This window comes from Nerophis lumbriciformis, linkage group LG30 (genome assembly GCF_033978685.3).
Source record: "Nerophis lumbriciformis linkage group LG30, RoL_Nlum_v2.1, whole genome shotgun sequence".
NCBI classification, from domain to species: domain Eukaryota; kingdom Metazoa; phylum Chordata; class Actinopteri; order Syngnathiformes; family Syngnathidae; genus Nerophis; species Nerophis lumbriciformis.
In genome coordinates this window covers 17,021,166-17,041,798 of record NC_084577.2, presented here as the reverse complement: position 1 = coordinate 17,041,798, position 20,633 = coordinate 17,021,166, and the positions used below count along the sequence as shown (strand labels likewise).

Here is a 20,633-nt window from a genome sequence, read left to right as displayed (position 1 = left end):
AGTGTTTCTTAAAATTAAATCATGTTCCTACCTGCAAGTCCTGTCCGGAGTCGTCCGTTTGCCTTCCTGGGTGAACGACCCCGCAGTAAGCGAAAACCACGTCGTGACATAAACGCATTTTCTATACTGTTCATCCTGGTCATGGTGAGCTGCAGCGTATCCCAGCTCACCTTGAGGCTAGCGGGGGCAGGACACATTAACACCAATCAATATGAATGTTGTTTAGACTGAAACCGGAGTGCAGAGTAAACCTACACATGCATGGAGTAGTAAGGTCCACACGGAGCGATTTGCCGTACTGTATACAGTCTCAGTGACTATGGTAATGGGATACTAAAGGTCACAGCTCTTTTTACCCCCTTCTGAGTTGGCACTGGCCTCACTAATGGACCAAGCAGGGGAAATTATGCCTAACCATCGGAGACCCTGCAGAGGGCTTTGATACTACTGTGCACACTCTCATTCTAGTGATTGAGCATTTCATTTAGATGGATGAGTATTTGATTCGATTTTTTTTTCTGATCCTATATGCCGGGAATCGGTAAGAACTTTCACAAAGGCAGCGGATAAATCCCAGATTTCCACCAAATTGTACATTTCCCCACAGTGCATTATTGTACCAGGGGCGCCGCATAACGGGGAAAGTTAGGACGATTCCAACAAGAGAATTTAGTTTTTGCTATTCCGTTTCATATTTTGCATGACAACTATTGACAATAACTTAAGAACAAAGGCGTCAGAAATTGTTTGGTATTAAAGGGAAACTGCACTTTTTTGTGGAATGTTGCCTATCGTTCTCAATCATCATGAAAGACATGAGGACGGAATGATTTAAAAAAAAAAAACGCATTCTGACTTGTAAATAAATGTAAATAAAAGGCTGCTTAGAGCGGAGCCATGGGAGGTCCTATATTATGCCCATAAAACCCAATATATAATATATAAAAGTTTATATTATATAAAAATATTATATGATATAATAATATAATATATCAGTATATATTATATACCGTATATATAATATGTAAATACTACATATGTTATATTTTATATTGCTACTATGGTACATTTTTACTTTATACCTTTTGTTTTTGCCCTCTTTTTGTTCCCTTGTGTGCATTATCCTTTCCATCCTTATCCTTTCCTTCCTTTGTAACTGAGCTACTGTGTGGAACAATTTCCCTTGTGGATCATTAAAGTTTGTCTAAGTCTAAGTCAATAAATAACCATTCAAAAAGTGCCAACAATGCTCCATTTACATTTCGTGACTTGAATATTAACAGAGTATTAGTGATATTGTCATTATAAGCGCTAAAGCAGACAAACTATTTATAGCGGCGCCGGGATCACAAGCTTGAGTACAATTTCGACATGATCGACTGGCGACGTATTTCCTCGCCTCCTTGCTCCCTGGAAGTTTATTGTAGATCATAAATCATGCCTCTCACCTGGATAGAAGAAGTCTGAGGACGTCTTCCGACAAGTTGGTACACTTTGACATCCATTTAAGACCCGGAAATGGCGAGAACGACACAAAACGATGCGCGCCCCCCGAAACGTGCAGTTCCCCTTTAAGTATGTCTTTAAGAAATCAAATCAGTGGCGGGATTTCAAATGTGGTCATATTGCTTTTTGGCCAAAAATGTGCAAAGTCAACCAGCCACCGTTCTTACATGCAACCTCAAGCCGTCATGAGTGAAAAGGTATGTGAAAAGGTTTCCCTGCTCTTCAGGGGATTTTAGAAAATGTTATAAAATCCCCTGAAGAGCAGGGAAACCTGTGAAACAGGCTTGTAGGGATAAAATAGACTCTGTGTTTTTTCCTGACCTAACTAGAGATGTCCGATAATATCGGACTGCCGATACTATCGGCCGATAAATGCTTTAAAATGTGATATCGGAAATTATCGGTATCGGTTTCAAAAAGTAAAATGTATGACTTTTTAAAACGCCGCTGTACGGAGTGGTACACGGACGTAGGGAGAAGTACAGAGCGCCAATAAAGCTTAAAGGCACTGCCTTTGCGTGCCGGCCCAATCACATAATATCTTCGGCTTTTCACACACACAAATGGATGCAATGCATACTTGCTCAACAGCCATACAGGTTACACTGAGGGTGGCTGTATAAACAACTTTAACACTGTTACAAATATGCGCCACACTGTGAACCCACACCAAACAAGAATGACAAACACATTTCGGGAGAACATCCGCACCGTAACACAACATAAACACAACAGAACAAATACCCAGAACCCCTTGCAGCACTAACTCTTCCGGGACGCTACAATATACACCCCCCGCTACCCCCTACCCCCCACCTCAAACACCCCCCCAGCCCCGCCCATATCAACCTCCTCGTGCTCTCTCAGGGAGAGCATGTCCCACATTCCAAGCTGCTGTTTTGAGGCATGTTAAAAAAAAAAGCACTTTGTGACTTCAATAATAAATATGGCAGTGCCATGTTGGCATTTTTTTTCCATTACTTGAGTTGGTTTATTTTGGAAAACCTTGTTACATTGTTTAATCAAATCAAATCAAATCAACTTTATTCTTAAAGCATCCAGCGGGGCATCACAACAAAATTAGGCATAATAATGGGTTAATTCCACGACTGTAATCGGTATCGGTTGATATCGGAATCGGTAATTAAGAGTTGGACAATATCGGAATATCGGATATCGGCAAAAAGGCCATTATCTGACATCTCTAGACCTAACGTATATTCCGCTCTACCCCAGTATTGAGCACTGTATAACGGATAAACCACAGAAACCTTGACTATATATATATATATATATATATATGTATATATATATATATATATATATATATATATATATATATATATATATATATACAGTTACTTTACATGCAGTCGGCTTTCTAAAGTTAAAAAAGTTAAAGTACCAATGATTGTCACACACACACTAGGTGTGGCGAAATTATTCTCTGCATTTGACCCATCACCCTTGATCACCCCCTGGGAGGTGAGGGGAGCAGTGGGCAGCAGCGGTGGCTGCGCCCGGGAATCATTTTGGTGATTTAACCCCCAATTCCAACCCTTGATGCTGAGTGCCAAGCAGGGAGGTAATGGGTCCCATTTTTATAGTCTTTGGTATGACTCGGCCGGGATTTGAACTCCCAACCTACCGATCTCAGGACGGACACTCTAACCACTAGGCCACTGACCTCGATCACATTTTTTTAGGCCAATGTGGCCACCGGGGCAAAAAAGTTTGGACACACCTGGCCTCTACACTTCTGCAATTCAATGTTTTGGAAGAGCAATTGCATTCAAATTCTACTACCGTATTTTCCGCACTATAAGGCGCACCTAAAAACCACAATTTTTCTCAAAAGCTAACAGTGCGCCTTATAACCCGGTGCGCTTTATTACGATTAATTTTCATAAAGTTTCGATCTCGCAACTTCGGTAAACAGCCGCCATCTTTTTTCCCGGTAGAACAGGAAGCGCTTCTTCTTCTACGCAAGCAACCGCCAAGGAAAGCACCCGCCCCCATAGAACAGGAAGCGCTTCACCCGCCCCCGGAAGAAGAAGAAAAAACGCGCGGATATCACCGTACGTTTCATTTCCTGTTTACATCTGTAAAGACCACAAAATGGCTCCTAATAAGCGATCCGGTTCATAAAAAGACGCAATCTCTCCATCCGCACACGGATTACTACCGTATTTCACAGCAACTGAACCGCACTGTGGAACGGGAGCACGTACGGTGAATATTCGCACCACAGGGAATGAGAAGTCATCCTTCACTGTGGTTCTAGCTTGCCATGCTAACTTCCACTCATGGTGATATTCAAAAGGAAGACCTTGCCAAAAGAGACCTTTCCAGCCGGCGTCATCATAAAAGCTAACTCGAAGGGATGGATGGATGAAGAAAAGATGAGCGAGTGGTTAAGGGAAGTTTACGCGAAGAGGCCGGGTGGCTTTTTTCACGCAGCTCCGAAGGCGAACACACCTTCACTAAGACGGGCAGACAGCCTCGGACGACATACGCCAACATTTGCCAGTGGATCGTAAATGCTTGGGCAGATATTTCGGTCACAACTGTGGTCCGAGCTTTCCGGAAGGCAGGATTCACAGAACAACAGCGACACTGACTCCCGATGACTTCTACGAGACGGAACCGGCCATTTTGGATACCACGCTTGCACAACTTTTCAATTCGGACACCGAAGACGAAGAATTCGAAGGATTTACGAATGAAGAATAACTTCAGAAGGTGAGCGCTATGTTTATTTTGTGTGTTGTGACATTAACGTTCGAGCAACATTATGTTAATATTGCTCTACACCATTTTGAATTTTACTATGTTTGTGATTGCACATTTGCGTACATTTTGGGACAGAGTTGTTAGAACGCTGGTTTTCAATATATTATTAAAGTTTGACTGAACTATCTGACTGTTTTTTTGACATTCACTTTAGCGCAGCGTTTTTTTGACATTCACTTTAGCGCAGCGTAGGCGCGGCTTTTAGTCCGGGGCGGCTTATTGGTGGACAAAATTATGAAATATGTAATTCATAGAAGGTGCGGCTAATAATCCGGTGCGCCTTATAGTGCGGAAAATACGGTATATATATCAATTCTTGAGACTCAAAGGTGTTAGAAAAAACATATTTAACTCCTGGACAGCACATTTATTATAATTAGCTCAGGTTTTGAATGTTAAATAAAAACATTATTAAACAGGTACCACTACTTTAACACACAATGAAGTACAACAAATTAATACTGGTGAGTATTGGTATTGATTCCAAGCTATTGGGAATGGGTACTTTATCAGTATCGGAGCCTATCACAGTTAACTTACACCATTGATTAATTGCATTAATATCTGTAAAGTGTGTGTAATACATTATTAAAATATTGGAATTTACACCAGAGAGTAAGTTGTATACAGGTAATAAATAGTTGAGTCTATTCACATACTATTATGCAGAAATCAAATATTCATCATTCTTGCATTATAATGCGCCGTGTGATGTTCCATTCATGTCATAAACGGTCTGGTTTGTTGAGCTTTATTCAACAAAGTAGATCCAGCGTTATAAAAAGCTGTAGTTGTTAGGGCTGCAGTATTTTATGAACCCTGCTATTGTCTTGTAAAGCGACCCCGAGACAAGGTACGCCTACTGGCCCTTGACAGGTGCGGTAAAACAATATTAGCAAGCAGCATTAAATATGCGCTTTCACTAAAAGAAGCTGAATTTTCCTTTTTTTTCTCAATCTAAACCACTTCTAGTCAAAATCTTGCATAGATTATGTTTTACAGACTTGTTTAAACCACATTTTGACCGACCGTTTTGTGGGTGGTCTGTTTACCTGCCTCCACTTCAACTTTTCTTTTTTTTTTTTAATTAGTGTCAAAATGTACGTACTTGGTAAACAGAGTACAAAGTATACATATTAAAGTGTCTTTTGACCAGTGTTGGGACTAACGCGTTACTGTAACGCCGTTACTTTCGGCGGTAAATAGTAATCTAACGCGTTATTTTTTTTATTCAGTAACTCAGTTAACATTACTAGATGAAGCGTTACTGTGTTATTTTACGTTATTTTTTATGTAGTATCGGCTAGAAACTGAGAGGATCTGAGTGCGTTTTATTGGAGAGCTGCAGAAAAGGCGACGGAGAAGTGGCGCGCTGCTCTGTGTGTGGGTGTGGGGCGGGGGGGCGTGTCTGTGTTTACTAACAAGACATGGCAGAGCCAAAGTCGAGTTTCTTAACATGGAGATATTCTCACTACTTTTCTTTTGTCGACCACAAAGAAAAGAACATTTTAGCTATATGTAAGTTGTCTTGGATCAAAGATCCTATCCTAGCAATTCAAATCTGCTGAAACAGCTACAAAAGCAACATGCTTCGACGAAACTAGTAAAGAGAGACACACTTCACCTCCTAAGCAACAGCGGCTGGATTTTAACAAGGCACTGCGCACTGAAGGTACACACACTCTGTCAATGCTCTTATATGCTCTTTCATTCTAGACTTCTAGAGTGTTTGATTATCACATCACTCTAAATGTATCGACTATAAAGTTCACAAACATAAAGAGGGATGCTAGTGGGCCAGGCCTATCTTTCCTTATCTCTAAACTAAAACTGGGGAAATGTGTAGAGTGTTCTGGGCTTCAGACATGATTTTATTTCAGAAAAAAACGCCTTGTTAGGCTTTTTGTATGTAGTGTGTGCCTTCCTTGGTTTACACCTATGTTGTTATTATGCTGTTTGTTACTTATGTATGTTATGTTGCAGCTATTTAAAATAGTTTTGTCAATTTGTGCTGGCCTGAAACAAATTGGCCCTTTGAAACATATCTTTGTCTTTGTGTGTTGTACGTAGACCACATTGCTTTCTGAGTTCAGTGATGCAAATGCATGTCAAGTTGATCAACACATTGTATTATTCTCCAGTGCAATAACAGTACTGAAATGAAGGCTAAAAGGGCATTAAAGGGGGCCTTAAAAAAAATATATATATATATATATGTATATATATATATATATATATATATATATATATATATATATATATATATATATATATATATATAGTTACTTTTCACAGTAACGCATTACTTTTTGGTGTAAGTAACTGAGTTAGTAACTGAGTTACTTTTGAAATAAAGTAACTAGTAACTGTAACTAGTTACTGGTTTTCATACTTGCTCCCGAAATTCAGCGCCTCTCCCGAAAACCTCCCGGGACAGATTTTCTCCCGAAAATCTCCCGAAATTCAGGCGGAGCCCTCTAGCTCCATGCGGACCTGAGTGAGGACAGCCTGTTTTCACATCCGCTTTCCCACAATATAAACAGCGTGCCTGCCCAATCATGTTATAACTTTAGAATGATCGAGGGCGAGTTCTTGGTTTCTTATGTGGGTTTATTGTTAGGCTGTTTCATTAACGTCCTCCCAGCGTGGCAACAACACACAACACCAGCAGTCACGTTTTTGTGTACCGTAAAGCAGTTCAGCTGCCGTAAACAGCAATTTTGTGACACTCTTAAACACTGCCATCTACTGTACATGCATATGTGACAATAACATCTAGGGCTTTTAGAGAGTGCAGTGCACAACTGCGCACACAACAAGGAGACGAAGCAGAAGAACGAAGAAGATACAGCCGTGGCGACGCCGCCGACGACGAGTAAGATGAAGAAATACGCTTGTAAGTTCCAAGCCGCAGCTGCGATTGGACCTGGATAGCCTCCGGGAAGAAGTAGTGGACTACCAAGTGCTTGGCAGTGAAGATCTTCCTCAGAAAGCAAAGATTGACCGGTTTTGGGCCATGCTCGGGAGAGATGGAAGATTCCAGACTCTAGTGCATTTAATGAAAGCACTTTTGTGCGTGCCACACAGCAATGCATCATCAGAGAGGGTGTTCAGCATGGTTAGAAAAATAGTGACAGAGAATAGAACAAGGATGGACAATTCAACCCTTAACTCAACAATGAGTAGATGTGTGTATATGTGTAAATAAATGAACACTGAAATTCAAGTATTTCTTATATATATATATATATATATATATATATATATATATATATATATATATATATATATATATATATATATATATATATATATAATAAAATAAATATATATATATAGCTAAAATTCACTGAAAGTCAAGTATTTCTTATATATATACAGTGTTGGGACTAACGCGTTACTTTGTAACGCGTTACTGTAACGCCGTTAGTTTCGGCGGTAACTAGTAATCTAACGCGTTATTTTTTATATTCAGTAACTCAGTTACCGTTACTACATGATGCGTTACTGCGTTATTTTACGTTATTTTTTTATGTAGTATCGGCTAGAAACTGAGGATCTGATCGTGTTTTATGGCAGCGAAGCAGAGACGTGCTTCTGATTCTTCCTCTGCGCTCTCTGTGTGTGTGTGTGGGTGGGGAGGGGAGGGGGGTGCGCAATAAACTGTTGGCCAACAAAAAAGTAACCACAGAACACTATACGACTATACGGTATAGTGTTCTGTGGTTACTTTTTGGTTGGCCAAGCGGACGTGACGACAGGCTGTCCTCACTCAGATCCGCACGGACCTGGAGGGGCGTGCCTTAAGTCCGGCTGGAAATCGGGAGAAATTTGGGAGAATGGTTGTCCCGGGGAGAGGCAAGTATGAGATATTCTCACTTCTTTTCTTTTGTCGAGCACAAAGAAAATAACATTTTAGTTAAATGTAAGTTGTGTCTTGGATCAAAGATCCCGTCTACTGCCCAAAACAACAATTCAAATCTGCCTGGTTAGGCTCTGTGTATGTCACGTGTGCCTTCCTTAGGTGAAGCCAGCTTTACAGCTATGTTGTTGATTGATTGATTGATTGAAACTTTTATTAGTAGATTGCACAGTACAGTACATATTCCGTACAATTGACCACTAAATGGTAACACCCCAATAAGTTTTCAACTTAAATTGATTCATTATACAGATATATACTATCAAATATATACTAACATCATAATACAGTCATCACACAAGATAATCATCAGAGTATATACATTGAATTATTTACAATCCGGGGTGTGGGATATGGAGGACGGGGGGGTTAGGTTTGGTTGGTATCAACACTTCTGTCATCAACAATCAGCATCAACAATTGCATCATCAGAGAAATGGACATTGAAACAGTGTAGGACTGACTTGGTAGGATATGTACAGCAAGTAGTGGACACAGAGAGAGAGATCAGAAAGTATAAGAAAAAATGTCTACATTTGATTATTTACAATCCGAAGAGGTATTATGTGGAAGGGAGGGTGTTAGTTTAGGGTTGTAGTTGCCTGGAGGTGTTCTTTTAGTGCGGTTTTGAAGGAGGATAGAGATGCCCTTTATTTTACACCTGTTGGGAGTGGATTCCATATTGAAGTGGCATAGAAAGAGAATGAGTTAAGACCTTTGTTACTTTGGAATCTGGGTTTAACGTGGTTAGTGTTAGTGTTAGTGTTATTATGCTGTTTGTTACTTATGTACGTTATGTTGCAGCTATTTAAAATAGTTTTGTCAATTTGTTCTGGCCTGAAATAAATTGGCCCTTTGAAACATATCTTTGTCTTTGTGTGTTGTATGTAGAGCACATTGCTTAGCAGAGTTCAGTGATGCAAATGCATGTCAAGTTGATCAACACATTGTATTATTCTCCAATGCAATAACAGTACTGAAATGAAGGCTAAAAGGGCATTAATGGGAGCTTTAAAAAAAAAAAGTAGAAGAAGTAACTAAATAGTTACTTTTCACAGTAACGCATTACTTTTTGGTGTAAGTAACTGAGTTAGTAACTGAGTTACTTTTGAAATAAAGTAACTAGTAACTGTAACTAGTTACTGGTTTTCAGTAACTAACCCAACACTGTATGTATATATATATATATATATATATATATATATATATATATATATATATATATATATATATATATATATATATATATATACATGAAATACTTGACTTGGTGAATCCTAGCTGTGAATATACTCCTCCCCTCTTGACCACGCCCCCAACTACGCCCCCGCCCCAACCACACCCCGACCACGCCCTCCCACCCCCCACCTCCCGATATCGGAGGTCTCAAGGTTGGCAAGTATGCTGGTTTTCAGTAGCCAACCCAACACTGCTTTTGATGGAAGACAAGTCTGACTTAAAACGTGCAGACGAGTAATAACAGAGAGAGACACCCCTGAACAGCAACAATGGGAAGGAGGACGCTGATTGGTTGACATAAAAGACGCGGCTCTGACAAGTCAGGTGAAACTAATAAAACAATCAATCAAACAAAACCTAATGTCAAAACATTTCATTGACATGCAAATCAAACTCAAAGTTTTAAACATAAAATTCGTTTTAAAATTACCTGTGAATTGTTTGTTATGCGACAGATGACATTGAGGTATATGTGGGGTTTTTTTTTTTCAAAATAGCAACTTTACGTGTTTGCAAATAAGGATTTGTGCGTCAAGGTGCGCGCGCACGCCTTGAGTCGTGGCTCGTGCGCGAGGCACTCGCTCTGCTGCACTCGGCACTTGGCGGGAACACAGTGCGCGTGAGTCTCCGTCCTTCTCGTGCGTCGGCAGCACTTCTCGTCCCGCTTTGGAACCGTAACACCGACTACAGGTCGGCTCCGTTGCCGCGGGGTGGGTGGACGTCCTGGGGTCCGTGTTTCGGGCTTGAGGACCGCAGCGTGACCCGGGCACAGTAACGCGTCGACGCTTCTTTTTGTTGTTGTTGAGGAAATAAGGTGAGAAGTGGAGGACATCATGGCAGACGCAAAGTGCCTTCTGAAAACACCAAGGTAACAAATATCTTCTTTTCTTACCCAAACATGTCGAAACTGCGTTTTGTCGCAATATTCAAATGAATGTTGCGGTCGAGGCTTTATAAGAACTGTCATGAAGTGGATGTGATCCTAATCCCTGACGTAAATACCATACCAAACATGCTTGACTGGCGTCATTTGCTCCAGATTATGACAATATTATTTATGTTCCTCTTTTTTAATAAAACTGCTCACGACAGTCCATAACCTGCCACAATATTTAGTTTTTGTGCATTTGTAAGGTTGACCAAGAAGTAAAACATTCCAGCAGTAAAAATACATAACCTTCCTTTGCTGTCATTCCAATGATGTGCATTTTTAGCTGACACATGTGTCATCTCCACAAATTAAATGAACAAAACACTTAGGGAGACTACATTTGAGCAAAACTGCCTGTTAATCCAAATTCCAAAATGTGATTAATCTGATTAAAAATAATAATAATAATCATTTGAGAGCCCAAATTATTGTGGTTGTATTGTATTAATTAAACAATACAATAGATCCCCCCCCACAGCTTAACTGTTTGTTGACAAAAATAATTATTTTACCTTTTTTTTTTTCTTTTTTTTTTTTACCAAAAATCATCTAATTTGTGAAAAAGTTCAACTTTTTTTAAACGATTTTTCAGGGGTTAACAATAGTAGGGTTTTTTTCTTCTCAAAAACATGCAATTTTCCCGCAAAAATACTCTCACTCACCATAACTCGATAATTAAGATATGTGACAATTAGGGCTGTCAAAATTAACTGTCATGAAGTGGATGTGATCCTAATCCCTGACGTAAATACCATACCAAACATGCTTGACTGGCGTCATTTGCTCGAGATTATGACAATATTATTTATGTTCCTCTTTTTTTAATAAAACTGCTAACGACAGTCCATAACCTGCCACAATATTTATTTTTTTGTGCATTTATAAGGTTGACCAAGAAGTAAAAATTCCAGCAGTAACAATACGTAACCTTCCTTTGCTGTCATTCCAATTATGTGCATTTTTAGCTGACACTTGTGTCATCTCCACAAATTAAATGAACAAAACACTTAGGGAGACTACATTTGAGCAAAACTGCCTGTTAATCCAAATTCCAAAATGTGATTAATCTGATTAAATAATAATAATAATAATAATCATTTGAGAGCCCAAATTATTATGGTTGTATTGTATTTATTAAACAATACAATAGATCCCCCACAGCTTAACTGTTTGTTGACAAAAATAATTATTTTACCTTTTTTTTAAAAATGTTTTATTATTATTTTTTTAACCAAAAATCATCTAATTTGTGAAAAAGTAAAACTTTTTTAACGATTTTTCAGGGGTTAACAATAGTAGTTTTTTTTTCTTCTCAAAAACATGCAATTTTCCCGCAAAAAAACTCTCTCACCATAACTCGATCATTAAGATATGTGACAATTAGGGCTGTCAAAATTAACTGTCATAAAGTGGATGTGATCCTAATCCCTGACGTAAATACCATACCAAACATGTTTGACTGGCGTCATTTGCTCGAGATTATGACAATATTATTTATGTTCCTCTTTTTTAATAAAACTGCTAACAACAGTCCATAACCTGCCACAATATTTAGTTTTTTGTGCATTTATAAGGTTGACCAAGAAGTAAAAATTCCAGCAGTAACAATACGTAACCTTCCTTTGCTGTCATTCCAATTATGTGCATTTTTAGCTGACACTTGTGTCATCTCCACAAATTAAATGAACAAAACACTTAGGGAGACTACATTTGAGCAAAACTGCCTGTTAATCCAAATTCCAAAATGTGATTAATCTGATTAAAAAATAATAATAATAATAATCATTTGAGAGCCCAAATTATTATGGTTGTATTGTATTTATTAAACAATACAATAGACCTCCCACAGCTTAACTGTTTGTTGACAAAAATAATTATTTTACCTTTTTAAAAAAAATGTATTTATTTTTTTTTTTTTTACCAAAAATCATCTAATTTGTGAAAAAGTTAAACTTTTTTTTAACGATTTTTCAGGGGTTAACAATTGTAGGTTTTTTTTCTTCTCAAAAACATGCAATTTTCCCGCAAAAAATATCTCACTCACCATAACTCGATAATTAAGATATGTGACATTGAGGGCTGTCAAAATCAACTGTCATGAAGTGGATGTGATCCTAATCCCTGACATAAATACCATACCAAACATGTTTGACTGGCGTCATTTGCTCGAGATTATGACAATATTATTTATGTTCCTCTTTTTTAATAAAACTGCTAACGACAGTCCATAACCTGCCACAATATTTAGTTTTTGCGCTTTTATAAGGTTGACCAAGAAGTAAAAATTCCAGCAGTAACAATACATAACCTTCCTTTACTGTCATTCCAATGATGTGCATTTTTAGGTGACAAATGTGTCATCTCCACAAATTAAATGAACAAAACACTTAGGAAGACTACATTTGAGCAAAACTGCCTGTTCTGAATGGCATTTTTGGGGACATTTTTACTAAGTCTGTCAAAATTAACTATAATGTGATTAATCATGAAAATCATGCATTAATCACGGGCACATTTAGATTATTCTTCTAATTTATTTTGACCATTCATGCTCTTTTACCGTAACCGCTGTACAGTCAGTACAAAAATGAGTGACAAGTCTCTAATTGGTGTGCTCGCTGGCAAATTTAACTCCATAATGCAGCCTGCAAGAACTTTAGATAAAACTGTTACCAAGTCTTGTGTAAATAAATTACAGTACTTCAGGTAAAGCGCTTAAAAACGTTCCTGGATGACATTTTGGGAATAAGATTGCATTTGTGTATAAATATATGGGCTCTTTTCTTAATCAAACATGATCATGATTAATCCAAATTCCAAAATTAGATTAATCTGACTTTTTAAAATCGGTAGACTTTTTAATTTTTTTAATTTTTTTTTTTTTTACCAAAAATCTGCTAATTTGCAACAGAAAATTAAAAACGTATTTTTCACGATTTTGGGGGGGTTAAACAATAGTACACTTGTTTTTCTCTTCAAAAACATGCATTTTTCCCGCAAAAAAGCTATCTCACTCACATTAAGTCGATAATTAAGATATTTGAGAATTAGGGCTGTCGAAACTAATGAGTCTAATCACATTTTTATCGCATTAATCTTGTACACACTTAGATTAATCATGCTATTTATTTTGACCGTACAAGCTCTTTTACCTTAACCGCTATACAGTCAGTTATCAGATCAATGCTTACGTCAGTACAAAAATGAGTAAGAAGAGTTCGACTGGTGTGCTCGCTGGTAAATTTCACTCCAAAATACAGCCTGCAAGAACTTTAGATAAAACTGTTACCAAGTCTTGTGTAAATAAATTACAGTACTTCAGGTAAAGCGCTTAAAAATGTTCCTGGATGACATTTTGACAGTAAGATTGCATTTGTGTATAAATATCGAGGTCTTTTCTTAAGAAAACATGATCATGATTAATCAAAATTCCAAAATTGTATTGGTCTGTTTTTTAAAATTGTTTGACCTTTTTTTTGTTTTTTTATTTATTTATTTTTTTAAATCAGCTATTTGCAAAGAATAATTTAAAACTTATTTTTCACAATTTTTGGGGGGTTAAACAGTACACTTTTTTTCTCAAAAAAGCTATCTCACTCACTATTAATCGATCATTAAAAAATATGTGAGAATTAGAGCTGTCAAAATGTAGCTAACAATTACAAAAAATGTATTGCATTAATCTTGTACACACTTAGATTAATCATGCAATTTATTTTGACCATACAAGCTCTTTTACCTTAACCGCTATACAGTCAGTTATCAGATCAATGCATACGTCTGTACAAAAATTGGTAATAAGAGTTTGACTGGTGTGCTCGCTGGCAAATTTCACTCCAAAATTTGATTAATCTGATTTTTAAAATTGTTTTTGACTTTTTTTAATATATATATATATATTTTTTTTTAAACCAAAAATCAGCTAATTTGCAAAAGAGAATTTCAAACGTATTTTTTCACGATTTTGGGGGGGGGGGGGGTTAAACAATAGTACACTTTTTCTCTTCAAAAACATGCATTTTTCCCGCAAAAAAAGCTATCTCACTCACATTAAGTCGATAATTAAGATATTTGAGAATTAGGGCTGCCGAAACTAATGAGTTAACTCGTAGTTAATCACATTTTATCGCATTAATCTTGTACACACTTAGATTAATCAGGCAATTTATTTTGACTGTACAAGCTCTTTTACCTTAACCGCTATGCAGTCAGTTATCAGATCTTTAAAATAATTCTCCTCACTTTCAAAGCCATCCATAACCTCTCACCGTCATATCTCTCTCACCTGCTCCATGTCGCCACGCCCTCACGTTCCCTAAGATCTTCTTCATCCATCCATTTCACTGTCCCCTTATTTAAACTGTCCACCATGGGTGCCCGAGCTTTCAGCCGCTCTGCCCCATATCTTTGGAACTCTTTACCACCAGACCTTCGTAACTTAGACTCAATATCCCTCTTCAAATCAAGACTCAAAACACACCTATTCCTGACTGCTTATTCATTGTAATCATCTTATCTTCTCTATCTTTGTTGTTGTTGTTGTTTTTATCCAATTGGATTTTATTGTTTCGACTTTGTACGGTGTCCTTGAGTGCCCAGAAAGGCGCCTTATAAATAAAATGTATTATTATTATTATTATTATCAATGCTTACGTCAGTACAAAAATGAGTAAGAAGAGTTCGACTGGTGTGCTAGCTGGCAAATTTCACACCAAAATACAGCCTGAAAGAACTTTAGATAAAACTGTTACCAAGTTTTGTGTAAATAAATTACAGTACTTCAGGTAAAACGTTTAAAAACTTTCCTAGATGACATTCTGACAATAAGATTGCATTTGTGTATAAATATTTGGGGTCTTTTCTTAATCAAACATGATCGTGATTAATCAAAAATTCCCAAATTTGATAAATCTGATTTTCTTTCAACCCAAAATCAGCTAATTTACAAGAGATTTTAAAAAAATAATTCACGATTTTTTGGGGGTTAAACAATAGTACACTTTTTTTTTTCTTCAAAAACATGCATTTTCCCCGCAAAAAAGCTATCTCACTATAAGTCGATAATTAAAAGATATATGAGAATTAGGTCTGTCAAAAATGAATGAGTTAACTCGTAATTAATTACAAAAAATTATCGCATTAATCATGTACAAACTTAGATTGATCATGCAATTTATTTTGACCGTACAAGCTCTTTTACCTTAACGGCTATACAGTCAGTTATCAGATCAATACATACTGTACATCAGTACAAAAATGAGTAAGAAGAGTTCGACTGGTGTGCTCGCTTGCAAATTTCACTCCAAAATACAACCTGTAAGAACTTTAGATAAATCTATTACCAAGTTTTGTGCAAATAAATGACCTTCGTTCAGGTAAAATACTTTTTCTGACAAGAAAATTGCATTTGTTTACAAATATAGGAGCTATTTTTTAAGCAAACTTTAAATATTGCAAGCGAGTAATCACCTGTGATTAATCATGATTAATTCAAATTCCAAAATGTGATTAATCTGATTAAAAAAAAAATATATATATATATTGTAGCTGAGATAGGCTCCAGCGCCCCCCGCGACCCCGAAGGGAATAAGCGGTGAAAAATGGATGGATGGATGGATAAAATAATCATTTGAGAGCCCAAATTATTATGGTTGTATTGTATTTATTAAACAATACAATAGATCCCCACAGCTTAACTGTTTGACAAAAATAATTTTACCTTTTTTTATTTTATTTTATTCTATTTTTTAACAAAAACATCTAATTTGTGAAAGAAAGTTTCAAACTTTTTTTTTAACGATTTTTCAGGGCTTAACAATAGTATATATTTTTTTCTTCTCAAAAACATGCAATTTTCTCTCAAAAAAGCTATCTCACTCGCCGTAACTCGATAATTAAGATATGTGATAATCAGGGCTGTCAAAATTAACGAGTTAACTCACAATCACAAAAAATTATCGCATTAATCACATTTAGATACATTTTGACGTACAAGCTCTTTTGGCATAACTGCTACAGTGTACGGTCAGTGATCCGATCAATGAAAACGTTGGTACAAAAATGAATGAGGAGACTCCGACTGGTGTGTTCGCTGGCAAATTTCACTCCAAAATACAACCTGGAAGAACTTAAGATAAAACTGTTACCAAGTTTTGTGCAAATAAATGACGTGCATTCAGGTAAAATGCTTAAATGATCCTGTATGACATTCTGATACTAAAATTGCATTTGTGTACAAATATTAGGGTCTTTTAATCTTTTTTTAAGCAAATTCTAATCATGCTAGAGAGTAATCACCTGTGATTACTCATAAATAATCCATATTTCAAAATTCGATCAATCGGATTTATACAATTATTTGACAGCCCTAATTTTTACTTATCTGTTTATGAAAAGCAATTCAAAATCATTTGCGATTTATTGCGAAATCCGGTGCACCAATGGAGTAAGGTTGTTTTTTTCCTGGTGCAACGGCGGTCATAGGACTCAAACTGCTAACTAATAATAGAAATTGGTATTTTCCAAAAATACATTCACTTCAAATCACTGCTGTGCTTTAAATATAAAATATGTCACAACAGGCTTAGTTTCCACTAAGTAAGAAAAAACAACTGCTAGTTTGCGTCAGGATTTCCAGAACACATCACCGCATAATTGTGCGGTGGCTAGCTGTTGTCAGGTGTTTTGATGTCTTCTTTGGAGATCGTACCTCCATAGCGCATCAGATCCACTTATCTCCAGTCCCTCGTCGTGTCCCTCCATCCCCAGCTTGCTCATTTTTCCCATGACGCCATTGTTTACTCTGGGCAGTGTTCATTAGGCTTAGCGAGGTGGTTGGTGATCCTCAGGGTTCCAAACGGGAAATGCTTATAATTTGCTTTGAAAAATACGGATTTCAGAAAAAAACAGCCGCTCTCTTTTTGATAAGCATCCCCTGTCTTATTTTTAATTGAAATTGATTCTAATCAAACAGCATTAGAGATGATTGATTTGGGTTATCAAAGTAAAAGTGCACACTGGAAAATGTCATTCTGGCATTTCACCGTGTTTTTAAAAAGATATTCTATATAGATTTAGTTTTTTGTGTGTATTAGACTAAGTGACGGTTGTGCATAATCCTCCTAGCCCAGGGGTCAGCAACCTTTACCAGTCAAAGAGCCATTTTGACCAGTTTCACAAATTAAAGAAAACAATGGGAGCCACAAAAATCTTTTGAAATTTAAAATGAAATAACACTGCATACAAAGTTTTTTTTTTTACTTTGTGCTATGTATAAACTAAGGGTCTCAGACACGCGGCCCACACCTTAATATGAAAATAGAATGTTAGTGCGGCCCGCGAGTTTTATATGGATGGCGCTTGACAGCGTCAGCATTGACAATCTTGACAATCCTCCCGACTTTTCCGACAGACTACAAAGATCAGGGCAACTGAGTTGCCCTCTCGAACGTGCCGTGATGGTACAGCATTTAGCGCCCACTACAACCAGCGTGCCGGCCCAGCCATACGTTGTATGAGGCTTCTGCTTGCTCATGTATGTGACAGCAAGGCATACTTGGTCAACAACCACACAGGTTACACTGACGGTGGCGGTATAAAAAAACTTTAACACTCTTACTAATAATGCGCCACACTGTGAACCCACACCAAACAAGAATGCCAAACACATTTCAGGAGAACATCTGCACTGTAACACAACATAAACACAACAGAACAAATACCCAGAATCCCATGCAGCCCTAACTCTTCCGGGCTACATTATACACCCCCGCTACCAAACCCCACCCACCTCAACCGACGCACAGGGTTGGGGTGGGGACGGGGTTTGGTGGTAGCAGGGGTGTATAATGTAGCCCGGAAGAGTCAGGGCTGCATGAGATTCTGGGTATTTGTTCTGTTGTGTTTATGTTGTGTTAAGGTGCAGATGTTCTCCCGAAATGTGTTTGTCATTCTTGTTTGGTTTTGGTTGAAAGTGTGGCGCATTATTAGTAAGAGTGTTAAAATTGTTTTATATGGCCACCGTTAGTGTAACCTGTGTGGCTGTTGACCAAGTATGCCTTGCTGTTACTTACGTGTGCAAGCAGAAAATGCATATAATAAGAGGCTGAGCTGGCACACTGTTTATACAGATTGTAGAGGGCGCTAAATGCTGTACCATCATGGCACGCCCTTATTATTATTGTAAGGGTGAAAATCGGAGAATAGTAATCCCGGGAGTTTTCTGCGAGAGGCACCGAAATCCGGAAGTCTCCCGGGAAAATCGGGACGGACGGCAAGTTTGCGGCTGAGCCGCATCAGAGTGATCAAACGGCTCTGGAGCCGCGGGTTGCCGACCCCTGTGCTAGCCCTACAAAAGTCTTCTGAGTCTGGTTTGAAACCGGCCAAAGTGGTTATGATTTCTTAGCTGGCTGAATCACCATGGTTTACAATAGGTTGTCCCTTTTTAAATAAGGGGAAATTACCAAAATAATTTAATATTTGAATCCAACCATAATCTTTAATACTTGGATGAGACTCCAGCTGGTGACTGTGTAAAGTCTGGTGACCGCAGACATCGAGGCCTCAGCTGGTAATCAATAAATCAATTATCCATCCATTCATTTTCTATACCTGTAATTCTCACGAGGGTTGCGGGTAAGCTGGAGCCTATCCCAGCTGACATCGGGCGAGACGCTTAGTGCACCCTAGACTGGTCGCCAGCCCATCACAGGGCACTTACAGACAACCATTCACGCTCACATTCATACCTATAGACCAGTGGTACTTAACCTTGTTGGAGGTACCGAACCCCACCAGTTTCATATGCGCATTCACCGAACCCTTCTTTAGTGAAAAATAAAATGTTTTTTTTTTTTCAAATTCAAAACAAAGTTATATGTTTTTGGTAACACTTTAGTATGGGGAACATATTCTAAGTAACAAAGACTTAATTTAGAGTTATTTGGAAACTAGGGGAACATATTCTACGTAATAAAGACTTAATTTAGAGTTATTTGGTTAGGGCTAGGGTTAGGGTTATAATAAGGCCATGCTGAATTAGGCATTAAGTACTTAATAATGACTAGTTAAGAGCCAATATGTTACTAATTTGCATGTTAATAAGCAACTAATTAATGGTGAATATGTTCACCATACTAAAGTGTTACCATTTTTTTTTACTGGTGCATAAAATGAACCGTGCATGAACATCACCTTGTTCAAACAACAAAACCAACACAGTGCATAAACTCACAACAAATGACACACCGGCAAACCAGTCAGCTGTTGCCGTATCCGTAATACGCCGATAGGGAGAAGTTTGTATTTACACGTTGAGTCGGGTGTGTTTTGACCTCCGCCGAACCCCTGAGGCCGACTCACCGAACCCAGGTTAAGAACCACTGCTATAGACAATTGAAAGTCTTCAATCAACCTAAGGATAGGTATAAATCAATTATTATGACAATAAATGTAAATGACAGGGCGCAAGTGGGTTCACTCTGTGCATCATTCTCAGCACCTGGACACGTTTGATCCATAGCAGAAATAAATGAATGAAGTGAACCCTCTTGTTAGCCATCCACTCTTTATCTTTGTTGGTGGAGGCTGCTATCTTACAGACACAGTATGCACGGACAGATTCTCCCTCGTCGCGAGGGAGAAGCACTGCAAAGTCACTAAAACGATGAGTAAAAAGATGACTAAAAAGCCAAATGTTTGGGAATATTTCGGCTTCCAAGCGAATAAGCAAGATAAGCCCATCAACACGTACAAAGAGCTTGTATGCCGAATTTGTTGGACACACATGGACACAATTACTCGGATAAAAAGACTAATCGAAATAAAAATGCTTCATGTAAACACGCCATTCGGAACCCAATCACACAAGTTCGGATCAAAATGTAATTCTGATCGAGACGGGTTTATGCTGTAAGTCATTCTGATTAGAGTGCATGAAAGCACTTCTTCCACAATGTGTGTTGAAATGATCTTTACTGTGCATGTCTTTGACGTCTGCTACTTTGGTGGTGGAGGGGGACTAAATTTAATAGTCTCGGAATGAAGATTTGATTGTCTCGCTGCTGTCTCTCCCTATTCAAAATATACAGAAGTAGTGTTATATACTGTTGAGTTTGTTGCTCTAAACCTGGGGTGTCAAACTCATTTTAGCTCAGGAGCTGCATGGAGGAAAATCTGTGCACACGCGGGCCGGACTAATAAAATCATGGCATTAAAACTAAAAAATAAAGGCAACTTCAGATT

At 37.9% G+C, this 20,633-nt stretch overlaps 1 protein-coding gene across 3 annotated transcripts in view; it reads left to right on the top strand.

Moving 5' to 3' along the window:
• sphkap (SPHK1 interactor, AKAP domain containing) overlaps positions 1 to 20,633 on the top strand; it is a 194,659-nt gene that overhangs the window by 67,095 nt on the left and 106,931 nt on the right. The window contains exon 1 of one of the 3 annotated variants that reach the window (XM_061925658.1): positions 10,047 to 10,328. The exons of the other annotated variants lie outside the window; for them this stretch is intronic. Coding sequence (XP_061781642.1) covers positions 10,294 to 10,328 — 35 coding nt within the window. The 5' untranslated portion in view covers positions 10,047 to 10,293. Of the gene's footprint in view, positions 1 to 10,046; positions 10,329 to 20,633 lie in introns of those variants that run through there. 3 annotated transcript variants of the gene reach the window in all.